This window comes from Dromaius novaehollandiae, chromosome 3, assembly GCF_036370855.1.
Source record: "Dromaius novaehollandiae isolate bDroNov1 chromosome 3, bDroNov1.hap1, whole genome shotgun sequence".
NCBI lineage: Eukaryota > Metazoa > Chordata > Aves > Casuariiformes > Dromaiidae > Dromaius > Dromaius novaehollandiae.
This window is the reverse complement of record NC_088100.1, coordinates 1,354,777-1,381,943: the sequence shown is the minus strand read 5'-3', so window position 1 is coordinate 1,381,943 and position 27,167 is coordinate 1,354,777. Positions and strand designations below refer to the sequence as shown.

General features: G+C 53.8%; 1 protein-coding gene across 3 annotated transcripts in view; it reads left to right on the top strand.

The window, feature by feature from the left end:
* Positions 1 to 6,282: 6,282 nt before the first annotated feature.
* SELENOI (selenoprotein I) overlaps positions 6,283 to 27,167 on the top strand; it is a 35,728-nt gene continuing 14,843 nt past the window's right edge. For 2 of the 3 annotated variants that reach the window (XM_064508192.1, XM_064508193.1), the window contains exons 1-4: positions 6,283 to 6,476; positions 24,753 to 24,821; positions 25,167 to 25,275; positions 26,862 to 26,936. In XM_064508192.1, coding sequence (XP_064364262.1) covers positions 6,429 to 6,476; positions 24,753 to 24,821; positions 25,167 to 25,275; positions 26,862 to 26,936 — 301 coding nt within the window. In that variant the 5' untranslated portion in view covers positions 6,283 to 6,428. Of the gene's footprint in view, positions 6,477 to 22,494; positions 23,332 to 24,752; positions 24,822 to 25,166; positions 25,276 to 26,861; positions 26,937 to 27,167 lie in introns of those variants that run through there. The other variant, XM_026120235.2, reaches the window with a different exon arrangement.

Here is a 27,167-nt window from a genome sequence, read left to right as displayed (position 1 = left end):
TCTGCGGATGCCCTTGCGCAGGGCTCGGAAGCCCCCACAAGTGCAGCCTGGGCACAGCAGGGAGCCCAGCGCCGCTCTGCAGCCGGCGTCGGCAGCGGGAGGGGAGGGCGACGCTGCGGGTGGGGGCCAGAGCTGCATGGTGGGCCAGCGGGGCAGGGCCGTGGGACCCGAGGGCTCCGCTTCGCTTGGGCCCCTGGGCGGCTCCGGGGGCGAAAGAGGCCGAGCTCTGCCCTCCCCGGTCAGCGGCACGGGTGCCCAGGCACACTGCAGGATGGACTTGCGGGCAACGTGCGCTGGCCAGTCCATGTGGGGCGCTTTGGGGAGGCAGTCGAGCAGCTCGTGGCCTTCCTCGCTGAGCAGCACGGTCTGGTTTGCTCCAAAGTGGACACGCCTGCGTGCTGGGCATGGTGGAAGGGCTGTGGGGATGAGCAGCTCTGCCGGCACTGCTGCAGGCGTGGGGGGAGCCACCAGCACCACCACGTCTGGCTGCAGCGGCACAGGGAAGTGCACGTCCCATCCGTCGGTGTCCTGCAGGCAGGGCTCGTGAGGCTGTGCAGGAGGCAGGGAGTCCTCGCTTCTGAGCCTGGGAGGAGGAAGGAGGTGAGGAGGGAGCCCGGGGCTGCCTGTGGCCCCCCAGCAGGAAGCCCTGCTGCCGGCAGGCCCCAGGAGACCCAGGCTGCGGGCGGAGGGGGGCCCTGGGGCCAGGACTCCAGCAGTGGAGCTTGGGGGTATGTGAGCATCTCTGGGGCATCCCCTGCATTTCCCAGGGCCCTCCCCAGGCCGTGACCTGCTCTTCATGGCCTCAGCCCAGCACCAGGTCGCTGGCTCTGTGCTGCATCCCACCCTTGCCCGCTGTGGGCCGACCCAGGGCCATGGGGCAGCCCCCCTGCAGGGCAGGGCTCCGCTTACCCTGCCTGCCGTCTCCCTGCAGGCTCCTCCACGTCTGCCGTGGGCAGGAAGGAGGCTGCTGCAAGAGGAGGCGGAGAGGCGGTGAGCGAGGGCAGCCCCTGCGCAGAGCCCCAGCCGGGGCAGAGGGTGGTGGGCGCAGGCAGCAGGGGCTTTTGCCGGCAGGGAGCCGCTGCAGACGGCGGCTACGCTCTGGCCCGGGGCTGCTCACCTCGGGGCTGCTCCTTGCGGCCACTGCCCAGGCTGCCAGCACCGCGCGGGGGCCCCTGGAGAGGCCCAGAAAGCGCTGGGTTAGCGGGGAGCGTGCAAGCTGCGCCCATGCGCCCCTGCTCTGGGAAGGGCTGCCCTGCGGAGGGGGAGCTGGGGCTGGGGGCAGGCTTGGGGGCAGGCCAGGCAGGGCCATGCCGCGCCTGACTCCTACCTTGGGCCAGCGGATTTGCATCCCTGGCACGAAGACCACGGCCATGCTCAGCGCCGTGAGGACGTTCCAGGCCGAGGGGACGTCGAGCAGGCACACGAGCAGCAGGCTCACTGCCACGAGCCCGCGCACGGCTCTCACGCGAGGCTCCATGCCGCCAAAGCGCGGGTGCCTCGAGCGTGCAGCCGGCACGGTGCTCTGCGCCCAAGTCCTGTTTGCAGAGGGCAAGCCAAAACAGGGCACACGGCTCTGAGCAGTGCTCCCCTGACAGCCACCCTCACCCTCCCAGCCCAAGCAGGGCAGCACCGCCAGACTCCTCTGCACCAACAACCTTCCCACGCCAGTTCACCAACCTCCCCGGCCCTGACCCCTCTGCTCTGCTCTGGGGCTCACCCTTTGCACGATCCTCCGCTCCCCACGATTGACGGCGTCAATCTGCCACAACAAGAAGAGCCAAAGGCCGCCGAGAGCCAATCTGGAAAAAGAGGGGCGCAGGGCGCTCACTCGATGGGCTTCCCTGGGTGCCCGCTGCCGGGGCTGGTTTCACAAGCGCTGCGCTGGCAGCCCCCGTCCTCAGCAGCGAGGCCGCAGACTGGTCCCCGCAGGCTGCTGGGCTGCGCGGAGGGGACGTTTGCGTGACTGTGGCCCTTGCAGCGGGATGGGACGTGTCGAGGCAGGGGCAGGTCAAGGCCAGGCTCTAAGCCAAGCGGCAGCGCATCCGCCCGGCTGCTGGGGCGGGCGCTGCCCAAGGAGGGAGCGTGCAGCGGTTTGTGGGCTCTGGGGAGGCCGCCAGCCCCAGGGAGACGAGGGCAGGAGAGCCTGGGCAGGGAGCCCAGGAGCCAGCTCTTACCCCGCTGCCTGGCTCCTCTGTCGCAGCTCAAAGCTACGCTCTTCACCCGCTCGCTCGCTGGCTCGCAGGCAAAGGGCCACCTGAGGCTGCCCCAGCCCCACCTCTAGAAAGGGCCCGGGGTTGTGATGCGATGGCCACATCACCTCGACACGCCTCGGCCACAATGGCACCCCCAGGGCTGAGCTGACACTGCTGTCACCCAAACACCGACCAGTCCCAGCACAGCAAGAACAAGCCCCAGACAGCTCCGGCCAGCAGAAACCCCAACACCACCAGAGACCCATCACTGCCAAGCCCATACCAAGGCCATGGCCTTTTCCTGGCCACGCCAGACTCCTGTGTCCTGGCCATGCAGGCAATGCCAGCAGCGATGTCTCCCCAGACACTTTGCCCCGTGCCAGCACACCGCACAGGCTCCCTGGCTGCCGGGAAGCCAGCTCCTGCAGGGCCAGGCACTGCCCCTCGGCCCCGCGCCATGCCGTGCCTCAGCTGGGCACGCGTGGGCCCAGAACAAGGAGCCCTGCCCCAAGCCGTGCCCAGGAGGCAGCAGATATTGCCCAGGGCAGCGGGCAGGTGTCTTGTGAGCTGCCTGCGCTGGAGGCCCAGGGCCTTCGCTTGTGAGCATCGAGGGTGCTCTGGGGCAGCCGGGCTGCAGGGCTGAGCCAAACGCTGGCCCTGCCATTGCCGGAGGCTGTCGCAGTGGGGTGGATTGAGCAGTGGCTGAATGGCAGAGCTCAGAGGGTTGTGATCAGTGGCACGGTGTCTAGTTGGAGGCCTGTAGCTAGTGGTGTCCCCCTGGGGTCACCACTGGGTCCAGTACTGTTCAACTTATTCATCTGTGACCTGGATGATGGGACAAAGCACACCCTCTACAAGTTTGCTGACGATGCAAAGCTGGGAGCAGTGGCTGATACCCCAGAGGGCTGTGCTGCCCTTCGGAGAGACCTTGACAGGCTGGAGAAGGGGGCAGAGAGGAACCTCAGGACGTTCAAGGAAGGGAAGTGCAGGTCTCGTCCTGCAGCTAGGCAGGAATAACCCCATGCACCAGGACAGGCTGGGTTTGACCTGCTGGAAAGCAGCTCTGTGGGGAAGGACCTGGGAGGAAGTCTGCAGGCAAAGGCAAGACTAATGGGTACAGGTTCAACTGTCTTTTTCATCTGAGGTTTTGTGGGCAATGGCCTGGTACAGAGAGAGGCACTTCTGTCCTCCTGCAACAGTCTGTGCCTGTGGTAGTGGTTCAAATGAACTGCTTGGTGACATCTGGGAATTAGTATCACTCTATTCCCATCGCATCTTGAATTTCCAAAAAGGCTGCTGGTCCTGAGAGGACAACTGCATCTACTTCAAGCAGGTGCTTTCATGGTGCCTCTGCCCCGGCGTTGAGGTCTCTCCTTGTCTTAAACATCTCCTCGCCTTGTAGTTCTTTGGCACTCGTCTTCTTGACAGGAGGGAGGTGCATCTCCGGATGCCCTTCCAGAGTCCTTGGAAGCCCCCAGAAGGTATTTGCGTGGGATTTGCGCTCACCAGTCCTTGTGTGGGGTCTTGTGGGGCAGTTCAGCAGCTCATTGCCTTTCTCGCTTATTAACATCACCTTGTTATTCACAAAGCAGACAGGCCTGCGTGGTGGGTATGCAGGTAGGGCTGGGGGGATGACCAGCTCACCCAGCACTGCTGTAGGTGTGAGGGGAGCGAACAGTGGGGCCATGAGGGGCTGCAGTGGGACAAGGAAGAGCAAGTCACATCCATCTGTCAGGACTGGGTGGGTTGGCCAGTGGGCATGGTCTTCTCGGGCATCTGTTGGATTTACCCTTGGCCTCAATTTTTTGTCATCTCCCTGTTTAGAGAGATGCTCATTGGAAGCAGCTCTTCGTCTGCTCACCTGGGGCTCTGCTTTGTTGTTGTTTTTTTGGCTTTTCCCTCATCTGCGGGTGCATTTGGGATCTCACCAGCATTTGGGATCTGTCAGAAAGGGGAATCCTGAAGTATGCTTCCTGTGGCAGTATAGGAGTGGTGCTGGGAGTGGTGACAAGTTGATGCTTTTGAAGGATAGCCCAGATGAGACGGGTCTCCAGCTGGGTGGCAATTCCAGGCACTGGGGAGAATCGGGATGGGGTATCCCTCCTGGTGCTTTCATAAGCCAGGAGGGTGGTAAATCAAATCTGCTGAGGACTGACATTGCAACCCAGCAGGTCCAGCTGAATTCCCCTTAGCATTTCTAAAACGCTGTAATCTCTGTACATGTTCTTTTCTACAGTGTTTTGGAGTGCCCAGGAAGGGTGGCATGGTAGGGTTTGGTCTGAGCTTGCGTGGTGGGTGTCTGTGATCCGGGACTCCATTTAGTGGCCTGAACAGTGGGGCTGGTGCCATCTGAAGTGCCCTGGGGGAAAAAAAGAGAAAACTGATCTTCTGCTAGATTTTTCTGAACTAAGCCCCCAAAAGAGGAGGTTTAAGTAAATATAAATAAATATAAGGTCTAAAACAAGAAAGTTCAAGGATAATAAAGCTTAAAAACAAGCTATTAGAGAAAATGCATCTGAATGAGACCTCAGTGTGCTAATGAAACTTGTCAATAGAATATGTAACTGGAGGAATCCAGACAAAGGAAAACTGAGTCAGGGCTGCGATGGTACGTTGCCATCAGACCTCCCTGGACATGTGACCACCCCACGGTGGTCAATCCGCAGCAATTCATTCCTCTCTGAAGCTCCCTTTGGGGTCTCAGAGACGACAGTGGCATTCCTCTACTTAGCTTAGGATGCTACTGCAGTGACATGGCCGGTATCTGGGTCTGTGTGGATCCTGCCCACCTCCTCACCCACCTCTGGGCTCTTGGATACTCTGTGAGCATGGTTCCACATGGAGCTGTCTTCACTGAGCAACCTCCTCCCTGCCGATGCAGCACAGGGAGTGCTCCTGGATGAGGCTGGGCACCGTGTGCGGTGGCCGTCATGGTGCAGGGAGTGCTGTTCGCTCGGCAAAGGAGCCCAGTGACCAGCACTGCCCATACATCTGCTTACAAAACCTCAGCGGAGAGCTGCTGCAGAGAAGACGTCAGCCTGGCACAAGTCTGCTAAAGACAGCAGAGTCAGTCCAAAATCAGTAGAGCTGTATGCAGGATCAAGCTAGGTAGGATCCCAGAAAAAAAAAGTGGAGAAATACAGGTTAACTGAGGAAGATGAGTGGAGCTGCAATGCAGAAATATTTTTCCTTCTGTTTGTTTACTGATGGCTAGCAGTTTGCTGGATAAAACATTCCTAGTGGCAGTGTTCATGTATGTGTGGCCACGTGTGTGTACATGCACGTGTGTGCGTGTACGTGTGCGTGTGTGGGCATGTGCGCACATTTTAGAGGTTACAAAAACTGCCAAGGCCACCCCTTTCACAGGCCAACGGTGCTGCAAGACTTCCACCCCCACACCGAAGAGCCAAGCAAAGAGCCTGCTCCCTCCGCATGTTGTAGCTTTTGGGTCACACTAGTGACCCAAAACTAGTGACTAGTGACCCATGTCCCCGGCCACCACGTGCCGCGGGTGGTGCTAACAGCGTCACGAGCAGGAACAGCCACCGAGGAGGCCGAGCAGGCCCTGGTGGACGTGGCACCACCATGTTGGGAAGGGTGCTGGGGAGTGGTGACCTGCCTGGCAGGGGATCCCTGCTTGAGGAACGCCAGCGAGGCCCCTGCGTAGAGCTTTCCTTTCCCTCCCCTCCCTCTCTCCTTTTATTTCTATTTTTCCCCCCAAAGTAGCTCTGTAGACCAGACGGCTGCCCTCTGCTATGGGCCCCCTCATCAATCTCCCCACACACCAACCCCTGTTGGCATCCTTTGCAGGATGCCGTGGCGTCGTCCGGGGACCGAGCGGCGCAGGCGGCCTGCGGCAGCCATCTGCCGACCGCAGAAAGCGCCTTCGCCGAGGTCCCCGACCGGGATTGGCCGGGAAGCCGCAGCTCCCTGGGGGACCCGCTGCCGCTGCCACCGCCACGGCCAAGCGCCCCCCCGCCCCCGCGGCGCCGCCATCTTGTGCCCCTCCCGCCCGGCAGGGGGCGCACGGCGCCAAGATGGCGGCGCGCGGGAGGAGGGGGGCGTGGTGCGGGGCGGGGCGCGCGGTGACGTCAGGGCGCGCCGCCAGGGCCGGTGAGGAAGCGGCGGCGGCGGCAGGAGCGGCGCTACGGGAGCCGAGCGGGTGCGCGCCGGGCGGCGTGGTGTGGCGAGACGAGGCGGCGGGGGGGGCCGTGCGGCGGGGCCGCCCTGGGCGCCATGGAGTACGTGAGCGCCGAGCAGCTGGCCGGCTTCAGCAAGTACAAGGTACCGGGGGAGACACCGGGCTGCGCGTCCCCCAACCCCCCTTTCCCGTCCTCCGCCCGCGGCTGCGTGCGACACGCGTGCCCCCGGGCCGCCCCGGGGGTAGGCCGCGGGGGGGGGGGCTTGGAGGGGAGCCGTTTGGGGGGGCTGGGGAGGAGGCGATGGGGGGCGCCTCGGGGGAAGGCCGTGGGGGGTGTCGCTGTGGGGCCCGGTGCTGGGGGGGGGGGGTTGTCTGCTGCCTCCGCCTGCTGCTGGCTGCCTGCAGTGTGTCGTCGTCCCCCCCCCCCCCCCCCGCCGCCTCGGGCTCCCTCCCGGTGGGGGCCCTGCGCAGTGAAAGCTTGGTCCCTTGCAAAGTGCTCCCCGCCCGGTTCCCCTCGTGGGAGACGCTGTGGGCGGTGCAGTAAGGACCGAGGTGGGGGGGGGCGCATAGCGGGGAGCCCCCAGGCTGTTCCCCCCCCTCGAGGGGGGAGCAGGGGTGTTTGTAGTGCAGCGAGGTCCAGTGCTGGGTGGCTGCAGAGTGTCCCCCACCCTTTACCCCCGGGTGGGCACACTGTGTACAGCAGGGTCCAGGGTAACGCAAGGGTGGCTGCAAACCTCCCCCCCCCCCCCGCGGGGGTCTCCTGTGCGCAGTGCAGCGAGGCCCAGTGCTGTGGGGTGCAGCACGGCGCAGCGTGTCTGTATGCAAAGCGGATGCCCCCGGGTTGTTCGTCCCTTGAGGGCAGAAACGATGTACACGATGCAGCGGGGATCAGTGCTGCATGCTTGACCGCTTCCCCGGGCGGCGGAGAAACACGCTGTACGTGATGCTCTGTGATCCAGCGCAGGGCGAGAGCGTGGCTGTGTACGAAGAGCCTCTCCCTCCCTCTGCACCGGACCAGTTCTTACGCTGAAAGGCAATGCTGTGTGGTGCGATCCGGCGTGCTGCAGCGCGAGCGTGGTCGTGGGCAGAGCCGGCGCCCCCGGGCTGCCCCTGGGGCAGGGGATGTTGTACGCAGTACAACGTGCTGTGATCCTGTGCTGCGTAAGCATGGCCGTGCGCGGCCAGCGCGCACCCCACGCCATTCCCGGAGGGGTGTTGTGTTGATCACACCATACTGCGCTGCACACAGCGCAATGCAAATTGCGTGTGCCCCTCCAAGAAGGAGGAGTCCTTGCATGCAGCGCAGTATGGCAGTGGCAGTATGACTGTGTACAAATCGTGCACCCCCAGGCCGTTTTCCTGGCCTGGGGACACATTGCACGTGGTCCAGTGTTGCACAGCACAGTGTGATGCTGCGTGGCGTGACTGCGTACAGAGCCTGCGCCCCTAGGCCGTCCTGGGAGTGGGCAATGCCGCGGGCAGCGCAGGTGTGATTGCGAGCAGCGCTGCACCAGCTCGCCTGCGTTCCCCCGCCATGGCTGGACTGGGAGCAGCGTGGTGAGGCAAGGCAAGGCAAGGCATCTGTGGCATGTCGCTGCATGCAGCAAGGAGGAGCAAGCGCAGCCTTGCTGGGCTGTGCCGTGGCTGCTTCCATGCTGGAAGGCCCAAGGAGGGAGCTCTGGGTGCATGCAGGCTCCCACCAGGGCCAGAGGACATCCCAGCTGGGAGGAGGAGGGCTTAGGGGGGCATCTCCTTCCCTTGGACCTCCCTTCGCTGGGAGAAGGAGGCTCGCAGCAAATGGGACCCGTTATGTGGGGCTGGAACACAGCAGATTTGCTGTCCCAGCTCCATGCAAACCTGGGTCTGGAAGGTGTTTCTCTCCCAGGTTGTCTCCTGGGCACCTGGCTGTGCTCTTGGGGGGTTGTGGTAATGGAAACAGCCTTTTGCAGCTGAGCTGGTCACCAGGATAGGGAGAACAGGCCGTTGTTCTGCTGAACAGGGCTGTTGGGTCAGCCTGGTGACTTGTGTCTGTGATGTCCTGCATCCCGGTGTTGTGGCAGGAGCATGGTTCTTCTCACCTTCTCCTTGCTTTGCTCTTGTTCTAGTGCTCGTCATATTGGGCCATGTTGCTGCCCTCCCTTCCAGGGGTTTCCTGGGGCGTCATTTAAACATGCAGGACAGTTGGGACAAGTCCGATGCACTCAGGAAGCAAAGCAGATGAAGTACTTGTACAGTCAGCTCATGCTGTCAGCGCTGGTCTGGATCTCCTCCCAGAGCAGTCTGGAGACAGGGGTGATCAGGGCTTGCTCTTGCCCTCCCTTTCTGCACCTGTAGCTGATGTACTGAGAATAAATGAACTTTGTGGTGTGGATTTGACCCATGTGACAGATTGCATGAGGTTCCCCACAGAAGACAGATTGTATATGTATGCAGCAGTAAATTCTCAGTGTGTTTAGAAAGGCAACGAAACATGTGTTTTGTGTGGGTGTTGGAAAAAAAGGGTGAGGAGAACACACTCAGCCTCGAGCCAGCTCTCTTGAGCTGACTAATTTTGCCCTTGTGAAGGCAATACCCTTGCTTAAGGAGGGAGACTGTGGTGTTTTAAGCCTGTTTCCAGCAGTGCCTGACTGGTTCATGGTGTTGCTACCTTTCCTTGCAGTACCTGGGGAGTGAGGAGGGTCTCTGCTCTGGGCATGGGGCATTTGCTTGGCCAACCACAGCAGGAACCTGTGGTGGTGACTGGAGTTGACCTCGGTAGGGTCCAAACAACCGCAGTGTCCTTCCCTCCCGTTTAACAGACACTAGCTACCTGGTCCCAGGTCGTGGTCTTCCTGGAGACACCTCTGATGGAAACCGCAGCCGAGTTACATCTGCTCACAGGACTCTGAACAGAGACTGGAGCAAGGAGGGAAGTCTCATCTAGCATGTAAAGCATTGTGTGGGCAACATAGGCTGCTCGTTATTGCCAGTCACACACTGGCATTACACTTACTAGCATTGGTTTGGGATGGCACAGTGCTGAAACGTGTAAGTAGGTGTCTTACGGAGGTATCATTCCCCGCTTGTCGCAGCTGAACAAGCAGAGGCCAATAAAGCTGTGTATGCCCTAAAGGCACGAGTGCGGTCCTACTGGCAGAAGTAGCTTTGCTCGAGAGATTGTGGTTTTACTGAATCAATAGGAACTTTGATAAAGCAGACGGGTTCACACTTAGTGCTCAAAGAGTATCCTTTCTGGTGTGTGCTGAGACCTTGTCGTGCGCTTGTCAGGGCTCCGTAATGCTGCCACTGTAAGTACCTCTAGATGAAAGCTCTTTGCTGATGATTTCAATAAATTGTTTTGAGAAAAGCAATTAATACTGACACAACAGACTGCTCTAAGGTTAACGAAGCCTCAGATAGTCCCTCTGCAGTGCTCCCTTCCTAGATGTCTTGTTTGCTTAGGGAGTTTCCTGTTTTCTTTGCTTTTATAGTCCTGAGAAAGTGGCTGATCTAGGCATGAATCTCTGATACTGGGTTACGGATGCCAGCCTTGCTTCAGAGGTCATGAGACTTGTCCTGCTCTGCTCTTTCCATGTCATGAATGTATGAATCTAGATCCATTGCTGCTCTGTTGCTGAACACTAGCTGTTCTTACCCAGAAAACTTCTGTGATGGTGTAAGCTGTCGCCTGAAATGGATAGAGCAAGAAAGGTGCAGGGTGGGATGTATAGTGGTGGTAATACAAGATAAGAGAAGGGTAACTTATATGTTGGTGAGCTGCTTTTTTTTGGCTGGTAGCCAAGGTGGGTTTGCATTAAACTTCAGGGGAGGAAGTATTCCCTGAAGTACACGGCAGCTGCACAGAAGGCTGCCTGAGAGTGTGGCTCACATTGCCATGACTTGAGTATGTACCCAAAGCCAGCAGAGCTGGAAAGCAGCATAGGACAAGTGATTGCTCTTAGGTGAGACAAACCGACAATCTCTGCTGCCCTTGATGCTGCCTCTGTCTTTTATCTGGGCCTTCATGTGGTAGCTCTCCAGGCCAACACACAATAGATTTGGAGGACGGCAAGCAACTTCTGGGTGAGGTGGAGGCGGCAGCATGCGTCCAAAGGGAGGAACGTGTCCCTTCTCTTGAAGAGGTGTCCCTGGAGCTGCTACAGCGGGAGCAGAAGAGCTTCATGCAAGATGATCCGCTGATAACTACAGCTCTGGCTGGTTTGTTCCTTGTGCTGCTGCCAGGAGTGGGTACGGAAAGCAGCAAGTCAGGAGCTGCCAGATGGTTTTAGCTTTGTAGATCACACGTTTCTGCTGGCTGTGGGAGAAGTAGGTGTGTGCTCCTTCTGTCACGGACCAGCCCAATTCCCGCTGGTGGGATTGTTGTACAGAGAACAGTCCTTTATCTGCTCTTGGAGAAGCATCGAAGAGCTTGTCTGTGCAAGGAAGCTGTGCAGCAAAAAGTGCAGTAGCACTTGTAGCATCTTATAGTTACACCTCTAAAACTTCTTGTTTACACCTTGTGAAATTACACCTTGTAAAACTTCTCCTTCAGTAGGAGACCATGCTATTCAGGTGTAGCTTACATAGCTTCGGAGGCAATTTAAGTTGAACTAACCTAAAATGAGTTATTTAGATGAGAGAGGCTTCTGTATTGGAATGAATACATCTGTTTTAACTCATGCATCTGGCTTAATTGTGATAAGGCTTCCCCACACAGTGACGCTGTACTTGAGGTTTGTGTCTGTCTTGGTGTTTCCACTGACTTGTCAGTTCAGTGCAAATGACTGATGCTTCTGGCAGGACAGAGTTCTTGATGTCAAAAATAAAACTCTTGTTCCGAGGCTGTAGAGCAGGATGCATGTGTTGGCCTTCAGAGGACATAAGCAAAACAGATGCTCTGTTACCGTTTGGTATTGAATGTCCCCTGCCAAAAAAGGGTGTAGTCAGATGCTGTTGTTCAGGAGCGTAAACCTTGCACTTGGATACCAACGGACTTGCTCAGCTTCTTAGAAGCTGTCTGTTAGAAGGCGGATGTGTGCAGGGAAACAGCCTCTTGTCATCCCTCCTGAGTATGCCTTGTCTCTTCTCCTCCCCAAGTCAGTTGATAGGAAATCCCTTCCTAGCAGACTTCTGGGCAGCTCTGCTCTATAAAATTATGGGAGGGGGGAGAGTGGGACCATCTGGAACATTCACAGGGATTTCTGCCTGTTACGTCTGCACCTGCACTGCTTTCTCTAGGGAGAAGATCTACCCCTTGCTTCCCTCCAGACTGTCCTGAAGTCGTGTTTTCACAGAGCAGCACAAATAACTCGCCCTTGTGCAAGTTGTCTCTGCCTCTCCTGCAAGGTGGTGCCCAAAGCTGAGCGGTGTGTGTGAGCAGGAGCCTTGCCAGCGCAGAGGAGGGTGGAAGGATGGCTTCGTGGGCTTCACACAGCACTCCTATTACTCGTGTTTGCATGTCTCGGTGAGATGCTTGCTGCTTTCTGCAGCATCGTGACTCTTGTGACTCATTGCAGTTCGTCGGGGAGGCTGTGCTTTTTGGTAAACCAGCTGCCACAGTGTGGAGAGCAATTGCAGAAATGAGACTGACTGAGCGAGGGCCGAGCATTGCCACTTTAATGCATCGTGTTTGTTAGACAGCTTCGCTGGTCTGTCTTCTTGGATTCCAGGCAAGCGCCCCAAATTTCCGGCAGCCTTTCCTTGCCTTGTGTGGTCTGGGTCCATTGCAATTCTGCTTCATTTTATTCAGCAATGCCATGTGCAGTCCTGCACCGCAGTGGGGCCTTCCAGTGTGATGTGGTTGCTGATGACTGTTCTTGGACCACATCCTACAGCCAGATGTACCCTCACAATGTTGCTGTTTCATCCAGCTCATATAGAAGCAAAGAGAATACTCAAGCGATAGCAGTGTTAATGTAGTGAGGCTCTTGACATCTGTAATTGATCTCTGCTTGTGTGTTTTCCTCGTCTTGTGAGTTGGGTAGAAGTGCAAGTAAAAGCCTTGGGCCTGTTTGCGCGGGTGACTAGACCGCAGGCTTTCCTTAAGGGTATTTGTTATTTTAGGGAGTAATGATTTAGAGGGAACACCAGGAAAGTAGGAAGTCGGAGTGCTGCTCCTCACATGTGGCGTGAGAGGTATTGAGCTATCGTGTGCAAAGAAAGGCAATGACACGCATCGTGTTTGGGTCCGAAGGTGGAACAGGCCAGTGTTTTGCCCCAAAGGCTTTGGGAGCGAACGTGAGTTCAGTAAGAGGGAGTGAACTGGGGTTTGGAAAGTGAGAGAGGGCCTTCTGTAGCAAAACTGCTGGGCCCTGACATCCATCCATTTCCATCCCTGTATCCCTGTGGAGGTTCATGCTTAGCGGACTTGGTCCGCGGTGGTGTCTGTCAAGCGCAGGTGTGCTGCAGTGTCAGGTGAGAGCTGAACTTGGGAAGCTGGATGTGCTGAGTGTATACACAGGTCTCAAAAGACTAGACACCTAGTTTAAAGGATTGTGTACATAAACTACCTGCCTCCCTGATGCTTTTCTCCTTTTTTCACATCCTCCCCCAGGTCAGAGCTCCTCAGGTCCTGCGCTGAGGCTGGGCCATCAGCAGCAGGCAGGACCGGCCAGCAGAGCGTGCTGGGCAATACAGATCCGAGTGTTGTGCGTGTATCACACTTCAGCTGCTGATCGAGCAGATTCTCTAGGTTTGTTAAGCAAATGGCATGAAACAGAACTGCTGGTTCCACACCGTCTCCTCTCTGTACCTTTGTCCCTGAGGAAGAGGGTGCTCTTCCCTTCTAACTCAGCCTCCAGAAACCTTTCCTTCCATGGGCTTTGGAGAATGCTTGCTGTCTCCTCAGCACTTCTGAACTTGCTGAGAGTAGCACACTTAAAACTACCACAGCAAGCAAGGCTACAGATGCTATGCTGCAGCAAGCAAATGGATGGAAGCTGTCTATAGCGGGATGTTGTTTCGTTTTGTTTTTGTGGTCTTCAGGCTTCTCGGGAAATATGAGTCGGTAAAGATACCTCTTCAGGGTTGGCTCCCCAGAGTGTTGGAAGATCACTGTGTGTCAGTGACTCTTCAGACCAGTGGAAAAACAAGACAACGGGTAGTGAAGCAGCAAAAAGGAAGGCTTTTTGATGTTAACAGCGTGGATGCGAGCCTTGAGGCCATGATGATAAAAGGCCACTCTTTGCCACCTCCAGACTAATAGCTTGCATTCTTCTGCAGGGTCCTTTAGGATGAAGGATGTGGAGGAGGGGAAGCCTTTGAGCCCTGTTCTTGAATCGCTAACTCCTCCAAAGGCTCCTTTAATTGCTCTGAAACAGAGGCGGGTGTGTGGCCACCTTTAAACAATGCCATGCTTTCTAAGTGCTGCTCCGGCCGCAGTGTTGCAGAGGATGCTGTAGGAAAGCCTAGAAGACCTCCTGGATTTCATGACTTTTTAGACAAGCTTCTATGGGATAGAGAGGGGGTTTCCTTCTTTCTTCCACTGTTCTTCAGTTAAATTCAAGGTTTGAAGCTCTGCCCAGCTTAGTCTCCCTTGCGGCTCCTGTGGTCTGAAAACTGCCCAGCTGTCTTGGTTGGAGGAGACAGTAGCAGCACTTAACAGGTTAGCTGGAAGCAAGCAGCTTGCCCCATGAGCCTTTGCTAAGCTTTTGCTCTGTGCTAAGCACTGAGATGAGGTTTAGAGATTTTAGCTTCCTTTCTAGAAACACTTCTGACATGCAGAGTTGTGATGAGCTAGTTCTTTCCCAGGACCTAGTCTGTGTGTGCCCACATCCCTTCATCTCGAGTAACCTTGTAATTGTTGCTAACAGCTTAGGGTGCTGTGTGCTACTGCCACAGATCTGTTTTCTGGACTTCATCTTCTGCTTTACAAGATTTTGAAGGTACTGAACTATGTTTTGGTGGGGGTTTCCCAATCTCTCTATTTTTAGTCACCCAGTGGCAGCGGTTAGTGCTGGAATCGCTTTGTGGTTGAAGACGTACTGCTGCTCTGGTGCACAGTGGGTCCTGCAGAGTTGCCTCAGAGGAACATCAAACCTCTGTGGGTTTTTGTATGAGAAGATGATTTGTCTGGGAGTACTTAGCTCGGCTGTGTTCACTGCCGAACGGCAGATGCATCAGTGTGACTGTCAGGCGAAGGCTGCTCTTCTGTGTGCTGGTCTGTTGTAAAACTCATGAGCCAACAGTTGTGCTGCTGGCAAACAACCCCTGCCCTTTTCTGGGGAGGAGAGCTGCCTTTGGCCTGTGCATTGCTGTTTATGTGGTTTTTTTGCTATAGACCCTAAAACTAAAGGCCTGAACTGGGCAGCCTGCGGGTGCAGTAGATGCAGCTAGTGGAGTCCTTGTCCTGTCCCGTGGTGGAAGCCCTCCCAGCTCTTCTCTTGCTGTGGAGGTGAAGGATGCAGCTCTTGTCCTGCCCAGCTGACTGCGACCCACTTCTCTGCCTTTGCCCCATGCTGAGATGGAAGGTTGCTGCCCCGGCTGGTATTTGGGGACATCTCTTGCTAAAATCAGGTGCCTTCTTGCATGAGTGTGTGCAGTGGGGGTGTAGGAAGCAGAGCTGACTTCTCAGCAGTGTTTTGCTCTTCAGGTTCCCCTTTGAAAATCTCTCTTACCCAAAGCAAAAATGCAGAATATCTAAGAAATCTTCGCATGCACCTTCTTCCTTTGCTGTCCTGCTGGGAGTCTGCTGTGATGGTTGTGTTTCCGTGCCCTTCTCTGTAGGAAGCGGGCAGCTGGCAGAGCACTCCTGGCTCTGCTGGGTTCCTGTTGTCAGGGTCGACCAAAAAAACCCCATCCCAAAACTCCCAGCTACAAGGACGTGAAAAGGAGGAACTAGGTGAGGTGGGTGCCAGTAGTATCCGAGCTGATGTATTTGGCTGAGTCCTTTGCGTGTGCTGGAGGAGCCTTCCCAGCCCTGTCGGAGAAGGGAAGGAGAGGCAAGGTTGGTGCATCATGTTCAGCAGAGAGCTTCATTGCAGCTCTTCCTCGAGGGCTGACCCAGTGCCGCAAGATGTGTAAAGTTACTGCTTTGCACAACAGCCTTAAATGGAGTAGGCTGTTTTCTGCACAGATAAGTAGCTCTCTAGAAGTTAATTTTCCCCCGTGTGCTGCGACAGCATGAACAGCGTGCTTTGTCTGGCAAGGAATGCATACTGGGAAATAACTGTAGTGAACTCTGAGGGTTTATAGCTTCCCAAGGAGGCCTTGCTTGCTCTCAAGAGTGTATGGTGAAAAGCATTCTTTTTCCCTTGCCAGGTAGAAGAAACTGATAAGATCAGAGTGTGTCTTGAGTCTCTAATTGGACCGAAAGTCTGCTGTAACATTTCTTGTTGAGTGTTGAATCTTGGTTGCAATGAACCCAACATAAATGCCATTCTCCGCTAATTAGCAGCAAGTGTCTGGCTTGGTGGAACTGCTTGGAAGAGAACCTGAGTGCGTTGCAGAAATTAAAGTATCACTCCCAGTGTCTGGCTCGGAAACTGGCTGCGTTATTAGGGCTCATATAATTGGCTTGGCTTGCTGCGCTTTGTCTTGCACGAAGCAGGATGTTTGGGCTTACAAAGTAACACCTCTTTTTCTGTATTTGTGTTAATTGTGAATTGCTTCTTTCAAGAGAGGAGGATTGAGGGATATAACTAGGGAGCAGTGTCTCACTGCTCTGTAGTGGATTAAATGCTTTGGAAAATTTTTTTTTTATTTGTTCCTTTCAGATAGACTCTGCTGGAACTTGAGGAAGGGAGTCTTCCCCCCCTCCACCCCTGCAGTACCTTGCTTCATCTGTAATCATTTCCTAATGCGTGCGGGTTTGGGTTTTGCTTTGATAGGTGTACCTAAAAGTTTGGTTCTTTTTCTTGGTATTGTCATGGATCCTCTGTTCTTGCATGGCCTTGCATGCTTTCCTGGGGAGCCAAAATGGGTTGGTATCAAATGCAGCTCTGTGCTGGGTTCGGAGCATTTCTGCCCCAGCCTTGTGGCCATCTCAAGAGGAGACTGAGGCTGTGGTCTTGTGAATATCTGCACCTCTCTGATGGCTCGCTGGCCCCGAAAGGGGAAGCCCAACCTCCAAGTAGCCAGTTCAACTCGCTAATCCAGCAGGAAATGGATTTTTTTGGTTATCCTTCTGCTAGGAACCCCGGGAGGGCACAGGGTGGATGGTGGAAGTGTGCCTGGAGAAGCAGAGCAAGAGCAGGCCCCTCCTCTTCTCCTCCCCTGCCGCATGGGCTGTCAGCTTGCTCAAAGCTGTAGCAGGAGCCTTCTGGGAGAGCAGAACATCTTTCCTGGGTTTTGCTATCTTGCTTTTCCTGGTCTCTTCCACTCTCCTTCCTTCAGCGCTATTAAAAGGCTGTTTTCCCCCTTTCCTGACTTGCAAACTGCCTGTTCAAGCTCTGATCCTCCCCATCAGATACATCAGTCCTCTTGTTCAGAGTCTGACACAGCTCTGGCAGGAGTAGGAAAGTCTCTTGGCTGTCACAACGTTGTTGTAACGGGTTTTGTGTGTGTGTGTGTGTGTGTGTGTCCCCAGTCTTTCCTCCCCAGAGTTACTACCCTGATCCCTGGCTTCTCGCTCCAGGGGCTGGTCTCCGGCTTATCCTCTCACTGCATCCCTGCCTTGGGCCCCTTAAGTTCTTCTTTCCTACTCCTCTGCTTGCCGTCTGTGTATCCTTGCTGCCGCTGATTGCTTTGAACTGTAGCGGAAGCGATGGTGACCCATATTCGTATATATTTAAAGCTCCCTGAGAGAGGGAGCGAGCGTGCTCGTGGATGCAGTAGAAATTGGCCGGCTGCACTCGGGAGCCTGTTCTGCACACTTCATTGCTCCATGGTACGCATCCGTGGGGAAACAATTTCCCTCTGCCCCCGGAGATGGGATGGGGCTGGGACTTGGCAGGAGGGTGGTGGCTGCCTGCCCTGACCCGCCATGGGGTGACACTGGTGCCAGCGCAGAGCTGCAGCTGTCTGAAGGCGCTGGCTCGAGCTCAAATAGCCAAGGAGCAACTCGAGCGGGGCTCTGCTTTTGTAACCTGAGCTTCTGTGGCCACCCTGCAGCGGCCATGGACAGGACCGTTAATGAGCTGCTGTGCTGGAGAGCAAGACGTCCCCGTGGAGGGGGGCCAGGCTGGGGATGAGCCGGGCAGAGACATGCTGTGTGTGAGTGCTGGCTGCTGCTTTGTATCCCAGTGTGTTTTATCCCTCCACAATACATCTGCTTTGAGGCAAACCTGTCATCCTGATGAGCGTTCCTCTTCCCGCAGCTGCTCCCTCTTGCCGGCACAGGGCTGTCGCTGTGCATCCTCCAGCCACCGAGCTTGCAGCCTCTTCAGCTGCCCCTGTCTGCGAGGAAGAAGGAGCTTCTCCCAGCCGCTCATCACCAGCAGTTTGCTGGAGGACTGGTCCCATGTCTGCGTTTACAGAAGATGGGGATCATCTCCCAGATGGTGCTGGGGAGAGCTGAGGCTCTGAGCGTGACAGGGTGTTGGCAGAGAAGAAGTCTTTCTTTCTCAACAAATTCACATCCTGTGGGTTTCACGGAGCTGAAACAAAGCTTCTAGCTGTTGTAGTAGTAGCTCTTCTTGGAGGAGAGGGGCTTTGACCTAGTGCAATCCACCTCGTGCTGTGTTTTGAAGCATCCCTCATTGCTAGAGGTCTCAAATGTTTACAGTGGGGAATGAAAAATGGCCAAGAGGAGGAAAGTGATGTAGGTTGAGACTTGCAGTGTTGAGCGCTTGGTGTCCCGTTGCTCTGGGCATCTCGCCGTGCTGCTGTGCAGGAGGCAGAACGGGCACCTTTACACCGCTTTTTTTCTTGGTGAGCTGTTGCAAGTGTGAACTGCTGCTGCTCCTGGTGGGAGTAAAACCTGTTGGTTCTTGCGGTGATTGCAGATTTGCCATTGTAAAAATGCTTCATTGTTTCACCATCTGAGAAATGACCTTAGAGAAGATAAACAGAACTCAAGTTAATAAGTACTATTAAAGCATGACGCGGCTTTTAACACATCAGCAGTGTGTGGGCATAGTGCAAACGTGACTTGTTTGCTCTGGCACGGCTCTGCGCGATTTCGGTTATCGGGGATTGTCAAGTTCACTGCCTCCAGGCTTATCTCAGGCCTGATGGGAAAATGTTCTTGCCTTGTGCCTTCTTCATGCTTGGAGATTTATAGGAAACAGCCTTATGGACTTGCTGGAGCTGCGGTGCTGAAACTCCCTGGTTACGAGCCTTGGGAAGACCTACAGGCGGTGAAATGTCGGCTCTCCGAAGACTTGCATCTGCGTAGCGTGGGCTGCAGTGCACCTGGCCCGAGTCCTGAGAGTGTCCTAGTTCTGCAAGCAAAACGGGCGTACGAATGGGTCTTCAGTTGCGGTCTTCAGCTCTGTCCCCTCCGTGGCTGTGGGTGCCTTTCTGCAGAAAGGATCGGGTTCTCCTGGAATAAATGCCGTTCATTCTTCAGTGGCCATAATGCCTCCATCCCCCCACCAGGGACCGGCCTCTCAAAGTCCATTTGAATCGGGCAAGGAATGAGCACGTGACTGTTTGACAAGTGGAAAATATGGTTTTCTGCATTGTAGGCTTTCATCTCCAAGGAGCCTTCTCCCTTCTCTTCTCACCCTTCCCCAAAAGGGAAGTGGTGCAGATCAGTGTTTGTAAAGAGGGACATGTGCTGTGGGATAGAGCCAGGCTTTCGGATGTGAACTAACTAGCAATGCCAGCCCTCTTCCACCAGTCTAGGCTGACATCAACCCAAATGCATGGGATCTGTCTTTAAGTGGAGAGGTTTAGCCTGGGCAGCGCTGGTGATGTGACTTGGTCTGCCACCAGCGGTCCTCCCCCAGCCCACCCCCGGATCGTATTGGAAAGTTTGGTATGGGTGCTGTATACAACAATGTTCTAGTCCAATTCTGGCTTCTGGTAACTGAATTACTTCAACGCTGCATTATTTTTCTGGACAGGAATGCTATTAGTAGAATCTGGGCTATAAATTTCTATTTTCCTCCTTGGACACAACTGGATCTTCTAGAGATGTCCCGGTTGCATGATTAGGATCGCTTTAAAGCAGTGTGAGCCAGGAAAAAGCTCCCAAGGAGCAAATCCCCTTTCAGCGCTGATGGGATGTATCCTGTTCACATGCTTCGTGTGGCTCAGGGGTGCGTAGGGGAGAGCTGTCAAGGGTGTGTAAGCTGGATGGATTTGGGTGGCATCTGTCTCTGAAGGGTGGCAGGATGGAGCAAGCAGGGGTCTGAGCAGGGCAGGGCTTTCTCTGTGTCCCGTGTCTCCCTGCACAGAGGAAGTGTCCCAATCTGGGTGTCTTTATGCTGTATATAGATCTGGGGTGGTGCTTAAACTGCCCTCCGGCCGGGAACGTGTCCTGTGGCCATCCTGGCATGGACAGGGCACAAGAGCGGCTGTGTTGCACGACGCAAATGGCAAGGCTGTCGCTGCAAAGTTGTCTCTGCCCCTTTCTAAGGGAGTTTAAACCCAAACCCTCAGGAGACCGTCTGGGTTAGGTTGGCTGCTTCCTGCAGTCATTAGAAGAAGTGGTATCTGTGTGTGCGATGCTATTTTAGAACAGGCTCCATTACAAATGTCTGTTTGCTTTGGGAAGGAGATTGTGGAGTGTGTGAAATTCTTTCCATGCACTGGTACCTTTCACTTGACCTTCTCTCGCTGAAAACGAGGGAGAAGTCCGTCCTAATTGATGGCAGTCACTGGCCATGTTAGAAGACTGGCTTGGAGACTACTAGTTGAATGCCTTAGTCACTCAATCAGTATGTAGAGATGCAAAGCAAAAAAGATAGTGCTAATTTGCAGCAAGGATGAGGTGACAATGGTAGAATTGGTGCTGTGGCAAACCAAAGCACCACTGTGTTTATGGCCTTGAGAGTATTTCATCAAACAACTGAACCAGCTGAGCAGGAGACACACTTTGCAGGTACACAGGCTGTTCTTCAACCTGTTGCTGTAATGGGCTGTTGTGCTTCTTTCTTAGCTTTGCTTCAAGGCATTAAATTTTTAGGAAGGAAACTAGAACGTGCAAGCTTTAAACCCTAAAAATGAGCTATGCTAAGGAAAGTGGCATGTTGCTTTAAGCTGCATCTGAATTTACTTCCAGAGCTCCGGTGGCTCCTGCTAATATCAAAGGTAATGTTTGGGCTAGACGGACCAGCTAATGCAGCTGGATTAATTCTGTCAGCTGGGAATTGTCTGGAGGTCCGAGATGGATTTGATCGCTGTGAGACGCGGGGAGGCAGGGATTAACACGGTAGACCCTACTGCACATGTCTGGAAACCAGTCTCTCTGCTTGCAGGTTCTGTTTCACGCTACTTCCAAGCAACAGAGTGAAGCATCCCTTGCTTATATATAGAAGAAGAGAGCAAAGTATATGGGAACAGGTAGATCAAGACAGATATCCTCTTCCTTTTCAGGCTGTTTTTCCCTAGGAATATCAGTCTCCAAAAGCTTTTACCCGAGAGGGCTGATGCAGGAACAAGGACCTGGGTAAGGGCTTCCTTTAGGAACAAGCTGCTGCCTGTCCTCCTCCGCTTGCTGCCGGCATTCCCGGGAAAGCTGCCGGCTCACCGCTGCCCTGTGGAGGGTATACCCCCAAACTGTGCAGCTGGGGAAACCCCCTCTCTAGCAGAAAGCTAGAGGGATGAAAGTGGTGATTTTAGTTAGGCCTGCAGCAAGGAAGCCAGGTGAAAAGCAGTCACAGGGAGGCTGGGTGCGGAGCTTGTTTTTAAGTCTTGCAGCTGAAAATGCCTGGCAGGTTGTTGGTATTCCCGCTGCAAGCGGCTCAGCCGGGGCGGGCAGCCTTCCAGCCCGGTTCCCGGCTCCCCAGGAGTGCCGTTTCCTTGGCATGGCAGGCGGCCCTGCGCCGTAGCCAGCTGCAGCTCAGTCCTTCTGATTTATTGGTGTCCTCTGAGCTGGCAAAGCACTGACCCACTGCTCAGCAGGCAGAGATGTGTCCCTGCAGGAGACTGGCTGATGGTGGTCGTGTCAGCGGACCCCGGCGAAAGGGCTTCCTCCTCCCCCTGAGAAATGGGTCACTCGGGGGCTTGGAGTCCTGTGTGCAAGACAGGAACATGTGTGACCATGGGGAAAAGCTGCTTATTGCCGGTTATCCCCATCTCCCAAACGAGGGAGGGGGGAAGGAGGGGAAAGCTTCCCACGACACGGACTTGGGGAAACTTCACGAAGGTCCCGTAATAACATACGCATATAAACTCCAAAGTGCTGCTTCTGGCTTGCTCCAAATGTTCCATTTGGTTTTTCGTTCCAGGCTGTAATGGAGATAATGAGATTTAATTGGTCTCCAGGTCTCCTCCTCCCCTAAACATGAGCTCAAATCTTATTATCTTACAAAGCATTTGGAATTCTGTCTTTCAAAATTGCATTAAGCTGGGATGGAAATTCCTCATGGCTTAAACCTCATCTCTGTAAAGCACCAGAGTTCAGGGTTTCGTTCTGGCTTTGTAGCTGTGCGGTTCCCCCAGACTTACTGGTATGGTGAGACTGGAATGGGCCAATAAGCAGTGTTCAGCTAACACAGGGTGTGACAGTATGGGAGGATTCATCACAGGGATGGCAGGGAAAATCTGCAGGGGGGAGAAAAAGAAGTGTCCACCAAGGATGGGATTTCCCACAATTGGGAATGTGGGAATAAAATGTTAAAAATGCTGTAATGATTGGGAAAAAAAGTAGGTGGGCTTTCTTCTACCCGTTTGTCAAAAGACCATGCTGCAGGCCTGTGTTCAGAGGTGCAAGCAACAGATCTGGCATTAACGAAACCCTGTGTGAATGCTGCTTTCGCAGATCTTTAGAGGAGTGGGCATGTTCTGATTCTTCAAGCACTTCAGCCCCAAAACGAGTTAGCGGGGCTTCTCCACTGCCTGAGAGACAGCTCTTAATCTGTGCGCTTGGAGCATGAACTTCTTTGTGTGCTCGGCTGGCTGGATCTGGTGCCTTTTCCTCGCGTGAGCATGTCTTCTGCGAGCTGTAGCTTTTCCCTTTCCCATGACAGCAGTCTGGAATGACAGCTCATTCCTTCTTCCCAACTTTGGAAACGGACAAAACGTCCTTTTTTCCCAAAATCCCAATCTGAGGAATGGGATTTCCAACAGAGTGGAGAATAGAGGAAGGGACGAGCTGTTGATTAAGAGAAGATGCTGGTTAGTGGTTCGAGGCCCTAGAGTGGGTGGGGATCTGTGGTTGCATCATCTCGGCTGATGTGTCTCGTTTTAGCAATCCAAGGACGACTTGTATCTCAGGGAGTGCATAGGCTATGCCGGTGGCTCTGCGGGGGAGATGGAGGCTTTGATTGCTCTCGGCAACACTGCTCTTAAACTTTCCCCTGGGATTTGATCATAGCGTGGGGTGAGAGTAGGGACCAATGTCTGATGCAGTGGAGGAGTTGTGCAAGCGTTGTGTCTCGGTGTCCTGGCCGTTGGGCTCGTTGCTCAGAGCCAGCGGGTGCCTGAGATTTCCACGCTTGGTGCTGAGCCTGTGAGCGGAGGAATTTTATAGCTTATGACATTTTTCTTGGGAATCTATCAAACTGTTACTTGGGGAAGAGGACTTTAGACAGGATAATCTCTGCTAGTAAACGGCTGTGAGGCAGAAGGCAGATAACAGTCTGGTGCTCTTCGGAGCCAATGTTGTGAAATTTTAACTTTCTAAAGGGAAACTGTTCTGTGACTCGTGTGGATCTTGTATTTGTGCTGGTGCTTGGTTGTCTTTTTTCCCCTCTCCCCTCCTCTCAAATGACCAAAAATCTTTGGGCTGGGGGGCAAGAACTCCTGCTCCCCATTTCCTAAGAAGAATGGTGGCCTCTGCAGAAGTCTTGGCTCTTTAATTAAAAGGAGCCCTTCTGATCAGTGCTCTGAGAGCTGTCCTGCATGAGATACCCAAGGGCATCTTGATGTTTGCTCGACGGTTGTCTCCCTCTGGAAACACGAGCTCCAGTTCCCAGCCCTGCTGGAGTGCAGAACTGGGAATGGACCAGGAATGAGACGATGCTTTAACAGGTCAGTGGACCTCTGCTTCAAATCACTCGGTGTTTATGTAATAAACTAATGATGTGGGTCCTACCTGCAAGCAGTGAACACAGAGCTTGCCCAAGGCAAAAATCGTCCTCTTGGGTTCTCTAGCCTCTTGTCTTCCAGCTGCCTCTATTTAAGGACAGAGAAAAGAAGTTGCTGTCTTAACCTTTTCTCACCCAGTGAGCCCTGCTGCAGCATTTGGCTGTTTGTTTTTCCCCTCTGTAATATCAGGTGTGGCTTGAGACAAGTGCTGACATCCGTGGCCCGTCCCACCACGGCCACTTTGTGCTCCCTGGCCTGCTCCGATTTCAGTCCCCGCCTGCTGTGGTGAGGTTGAGTGGAGCTGGGAGTCCTACGCTGTGCGGTGCCAGTGAACCAGCCCGGACTGCGCCCGTCTCACTGCGTCGGGAAGCTGCTGTCTGCGCTTCTCCCATGTTTTTAATGCTGAATGACCCCTGTATTTTAAACTATAATGGCATATGTGGGGTTTGGAGACAGTCGTGCATGGGCTGCATGGTGATGTAGTAGTCTATGTGGCATTTTGAAGTATCCATAGATCCTGTGGGACAAGGGATTGGGATGCTGGAATAGTCCTTTTATTTACCCTCCAGCTGGCAGTAAAAAAATTGGGTCTGGGATTTGAGCATCTCCTCTTTTCTCCTTTGCTACGTCACTTGTGTTGTGCTGCAATGCTGCAGGCTCTTCTATTTTTAAAGTAGGGGCTTGTTACTTAAAGACCATGTGAATATCTTCTATCTTTCTGAAAGTAGAAAGTCTCCTCTAAGTGACTGAACGTAGGTGAAATAGTGATAGCTGCTATTTTGATGGGCTTAGTCTGTGGCCAAAATAAGCAAGCTCTTGTCTGGGACCTCTGGGAGCAGTCACTGGTTGTGCTTGAACTGCTCAGTGCAGAAATGTGTCCCTCTAGCCCTGGCCTTCTCAAGCAATTACTGACCTGTCAGTCAATGAACAGAGTCTCCTGCTTGTAGGGACCCCACAAAGGGGGAATTAAAATTGTTCTGGCAAAAGGATGCAAGTGCATGAGCTAATTACCTGATGGGCCATAGGAATGGCTCCACATCTCATGGTTTGCAGGGCAGTCTCTTCCTGTCCTTCTATGTGATGTCCTTTGCTGAGCGGAGCTGGTCCCTGGATGTGTTAATTTGGGAGAGAACTGCTTGGTCTTGAAAACTTAGGGCTGGACTCAACAGGATTTAAACACGGCCAATAGCTAGGTGGGAACTACATTAAGTTGTGTTCTGTGCCTCAGTTCCACAATACAGGGAGGGAAGGGAACCGGCCACGGATACACAAGTATCTGCAGGGTAAGCTGGATATGCAGGAACTGTACCTTCTTGCAAGATTTACTGGAGTCGTAACTGCTGTTTATTCGTTCTTGTTTCCAGTACAGTGCCGTGGACAGCAACCCCCTGTCTCTGTACGTCATGCATCCGTTCTGGAACACGATAGTGAAGGTGAGACCTCGTGTGCCACGTGAGCGGGGACAGCAAAACTCTGGTCTCTGTGAAGTCTTCTGCACACAACACTGTCAGCTGAAAGGATCTGCTTTGGCCGAAAGGACCTGTTTGGTTTGTGGCGTGACTAATGCAAAGGGTGCAATCTTCCAGATTGCAGCCTGCACAGAGCTCGTTGCAGCATAGCCTAAAGCTTTGTGTTGCTCTGCAATAAGTCAGATGTGACTAAGCAGCGTTGTCTAATGCCCATGACTGTAACCAGGCTTCTGCCATGGCCAAGAGCAACATCTACTCCTTATTACATGTGTTAATGAGTTCATGTGTTCTTTTGCTGATTTCCCATAGATCTTCCCTACCTGGCTGGCCCCAAATCTGATAACGTTTTCTGGCTTCCTGCTGCTTGTCTTCAACTTCTTCCTCATGGCATACTTCGACCCTGACTTTTATGCTTCTGGTAAGGCTACCTGTTTCTGTTTGTAAAGCATCGGAGTGGTAAAAATCTCTTAACGTCTCTGCAGCAACTTCCGGTGCTCGATGATTAGCCTTGTTACTCTGGGTATTCCCAGAGCCAGGTGGCTGTGTCAGAGGAAGGACAGTTTGAAGAGCTGAGAGTGAAAGCGGCTGGGCTTCATGGCAAATGCTTGCCCAAATGTGACACCTCCCTTCTAGCTGCTGGGTGGATGTGTGCCTGGCTGGGGGTGTGTGGGTAAGGGAGGAGGAAACAACCAAACTCTTTTGAGTAGGAAGCAGCTCTGTTTTCAGAGTTGAGAAGAACCTAACGCCTTCATTTTGAAACCAAACAGTATGAAGTGTGAAACTGCTTTCCTGAAAGTCAGCAAACAGAGCCTTGTTTGCATCCCAGCTAATTTTCCCCCGTGCAAAAACAAGCCAGCACCACGTTCAAACTAACAAAGAACCCTCTATCTCTGTTTTACCGTTCTGCATATTGCAAGGATGCACACAACTTTTTTTTAACTGCATGCTTTAAAAACTTTATCTTGCCTTTTTGTTGGATTCAGAACAGCAGAGAGTGGCTAAGGGTGGAAATTGCAATGTGCTCCCCACGTACTCTCCCTCCGTTCTCAGTGTAAGGATCCCTGGAAGATCAGATGTCCCAAAACTTTGGCTCTGCCAAAGGCACAGCAGAACAAACTTGTGCTTTGGGACCCTTTTATATGCATGTTACACATGTCCTACCTGGAAAAAGAACATTTATTTTCCTTTTGCTGAGGAGGCCTCCAGAGGCTTGTACCTTCCCTCCTTTTTGGACAGTTTCGTAGATTTGAGATGCTTTGCAGTTTCTGTAATTAGTTTTGCTGGAAAAGCGCCGTTATGCCGCTCTAAGGAAACGCAAGGCACTGTTAGGTGGAATCATCATTCCTCCTAGAAGACCTCCACGTGCCTTCCTGAGAGGCTGCTGCAAAGAGGCTGTGTCTCTTCTTGCTTTTTTTTGAAACGCAACCTTTTGGCTCTTAGAGTTGCAGAAGACTAAGCTGGCTATCTGTCAAAACAGTGCTGAAGGAAGGGGTGGTATTCTGAAGTGAGAACTCCGTTTAGATCAGCAGGATACGGGCTGGAGACTGGGAAGGCATTCCCTGCGTGTCTGAGAGGAGGGGTATAGTCACTTGGCCAGCAGGGAGTTGCTCTGCTCGATGTTGGCTCTATTAGCAAGTGGTTGAGGATAATGTAGTCTGTGTGCACTTTCCCATCGTGTATTTGGGCTACAGTTGCTGGCTGCTGTCACCAGTTCTTTGATCCTGTGACTTTGGGGAAGTGAGGAGAGAGAAGTAGGTCCTGGAAAATGAAGTCCTGTGACTCCTGTTCTTACTGACCCATTTTCACATTATTCACCTGGTTTATCCAGGTTTCGCACTGCCATTGCATCCTGGGAAGCTAATGTCTCATTTTCACCGTTTCAGTTGCGTGAGTGCTTTGTATTGGTGAGCCACTGGTCCTTGTTGCTGTGCTTATGGTGCCAAAATAAACCTACTGAAAGTACATACTGAGCTGTCCTGTTTTGGGTCTTTCTGATCTCTGCAGCTCCTGACCACCAGCACGTTCCAAGTGGAGTGTGGGTTGTTGTGGGTCTCCTCAACTTCATCGCCTATACGTTAGGTAAGGCTTTATCTAGTTGCAATCGATTGGGGGGCAGGTTGTGAAGTGTCAGTCATCTGTTCATGCTGCAGTTGCATGTCGTCTTATCTCCATGCCCATTGAGAAACTCTTTGATTCTGGGCTTCTGCCATGCCCTGATCTAATTGCTGCGTGGGCTACCAGAGCGGTTTCCAGAAGTTATTTTACAGAGTGGATGGAAGCAAGTTGGCTCAGAGCAAGGGGTGCAAAAGG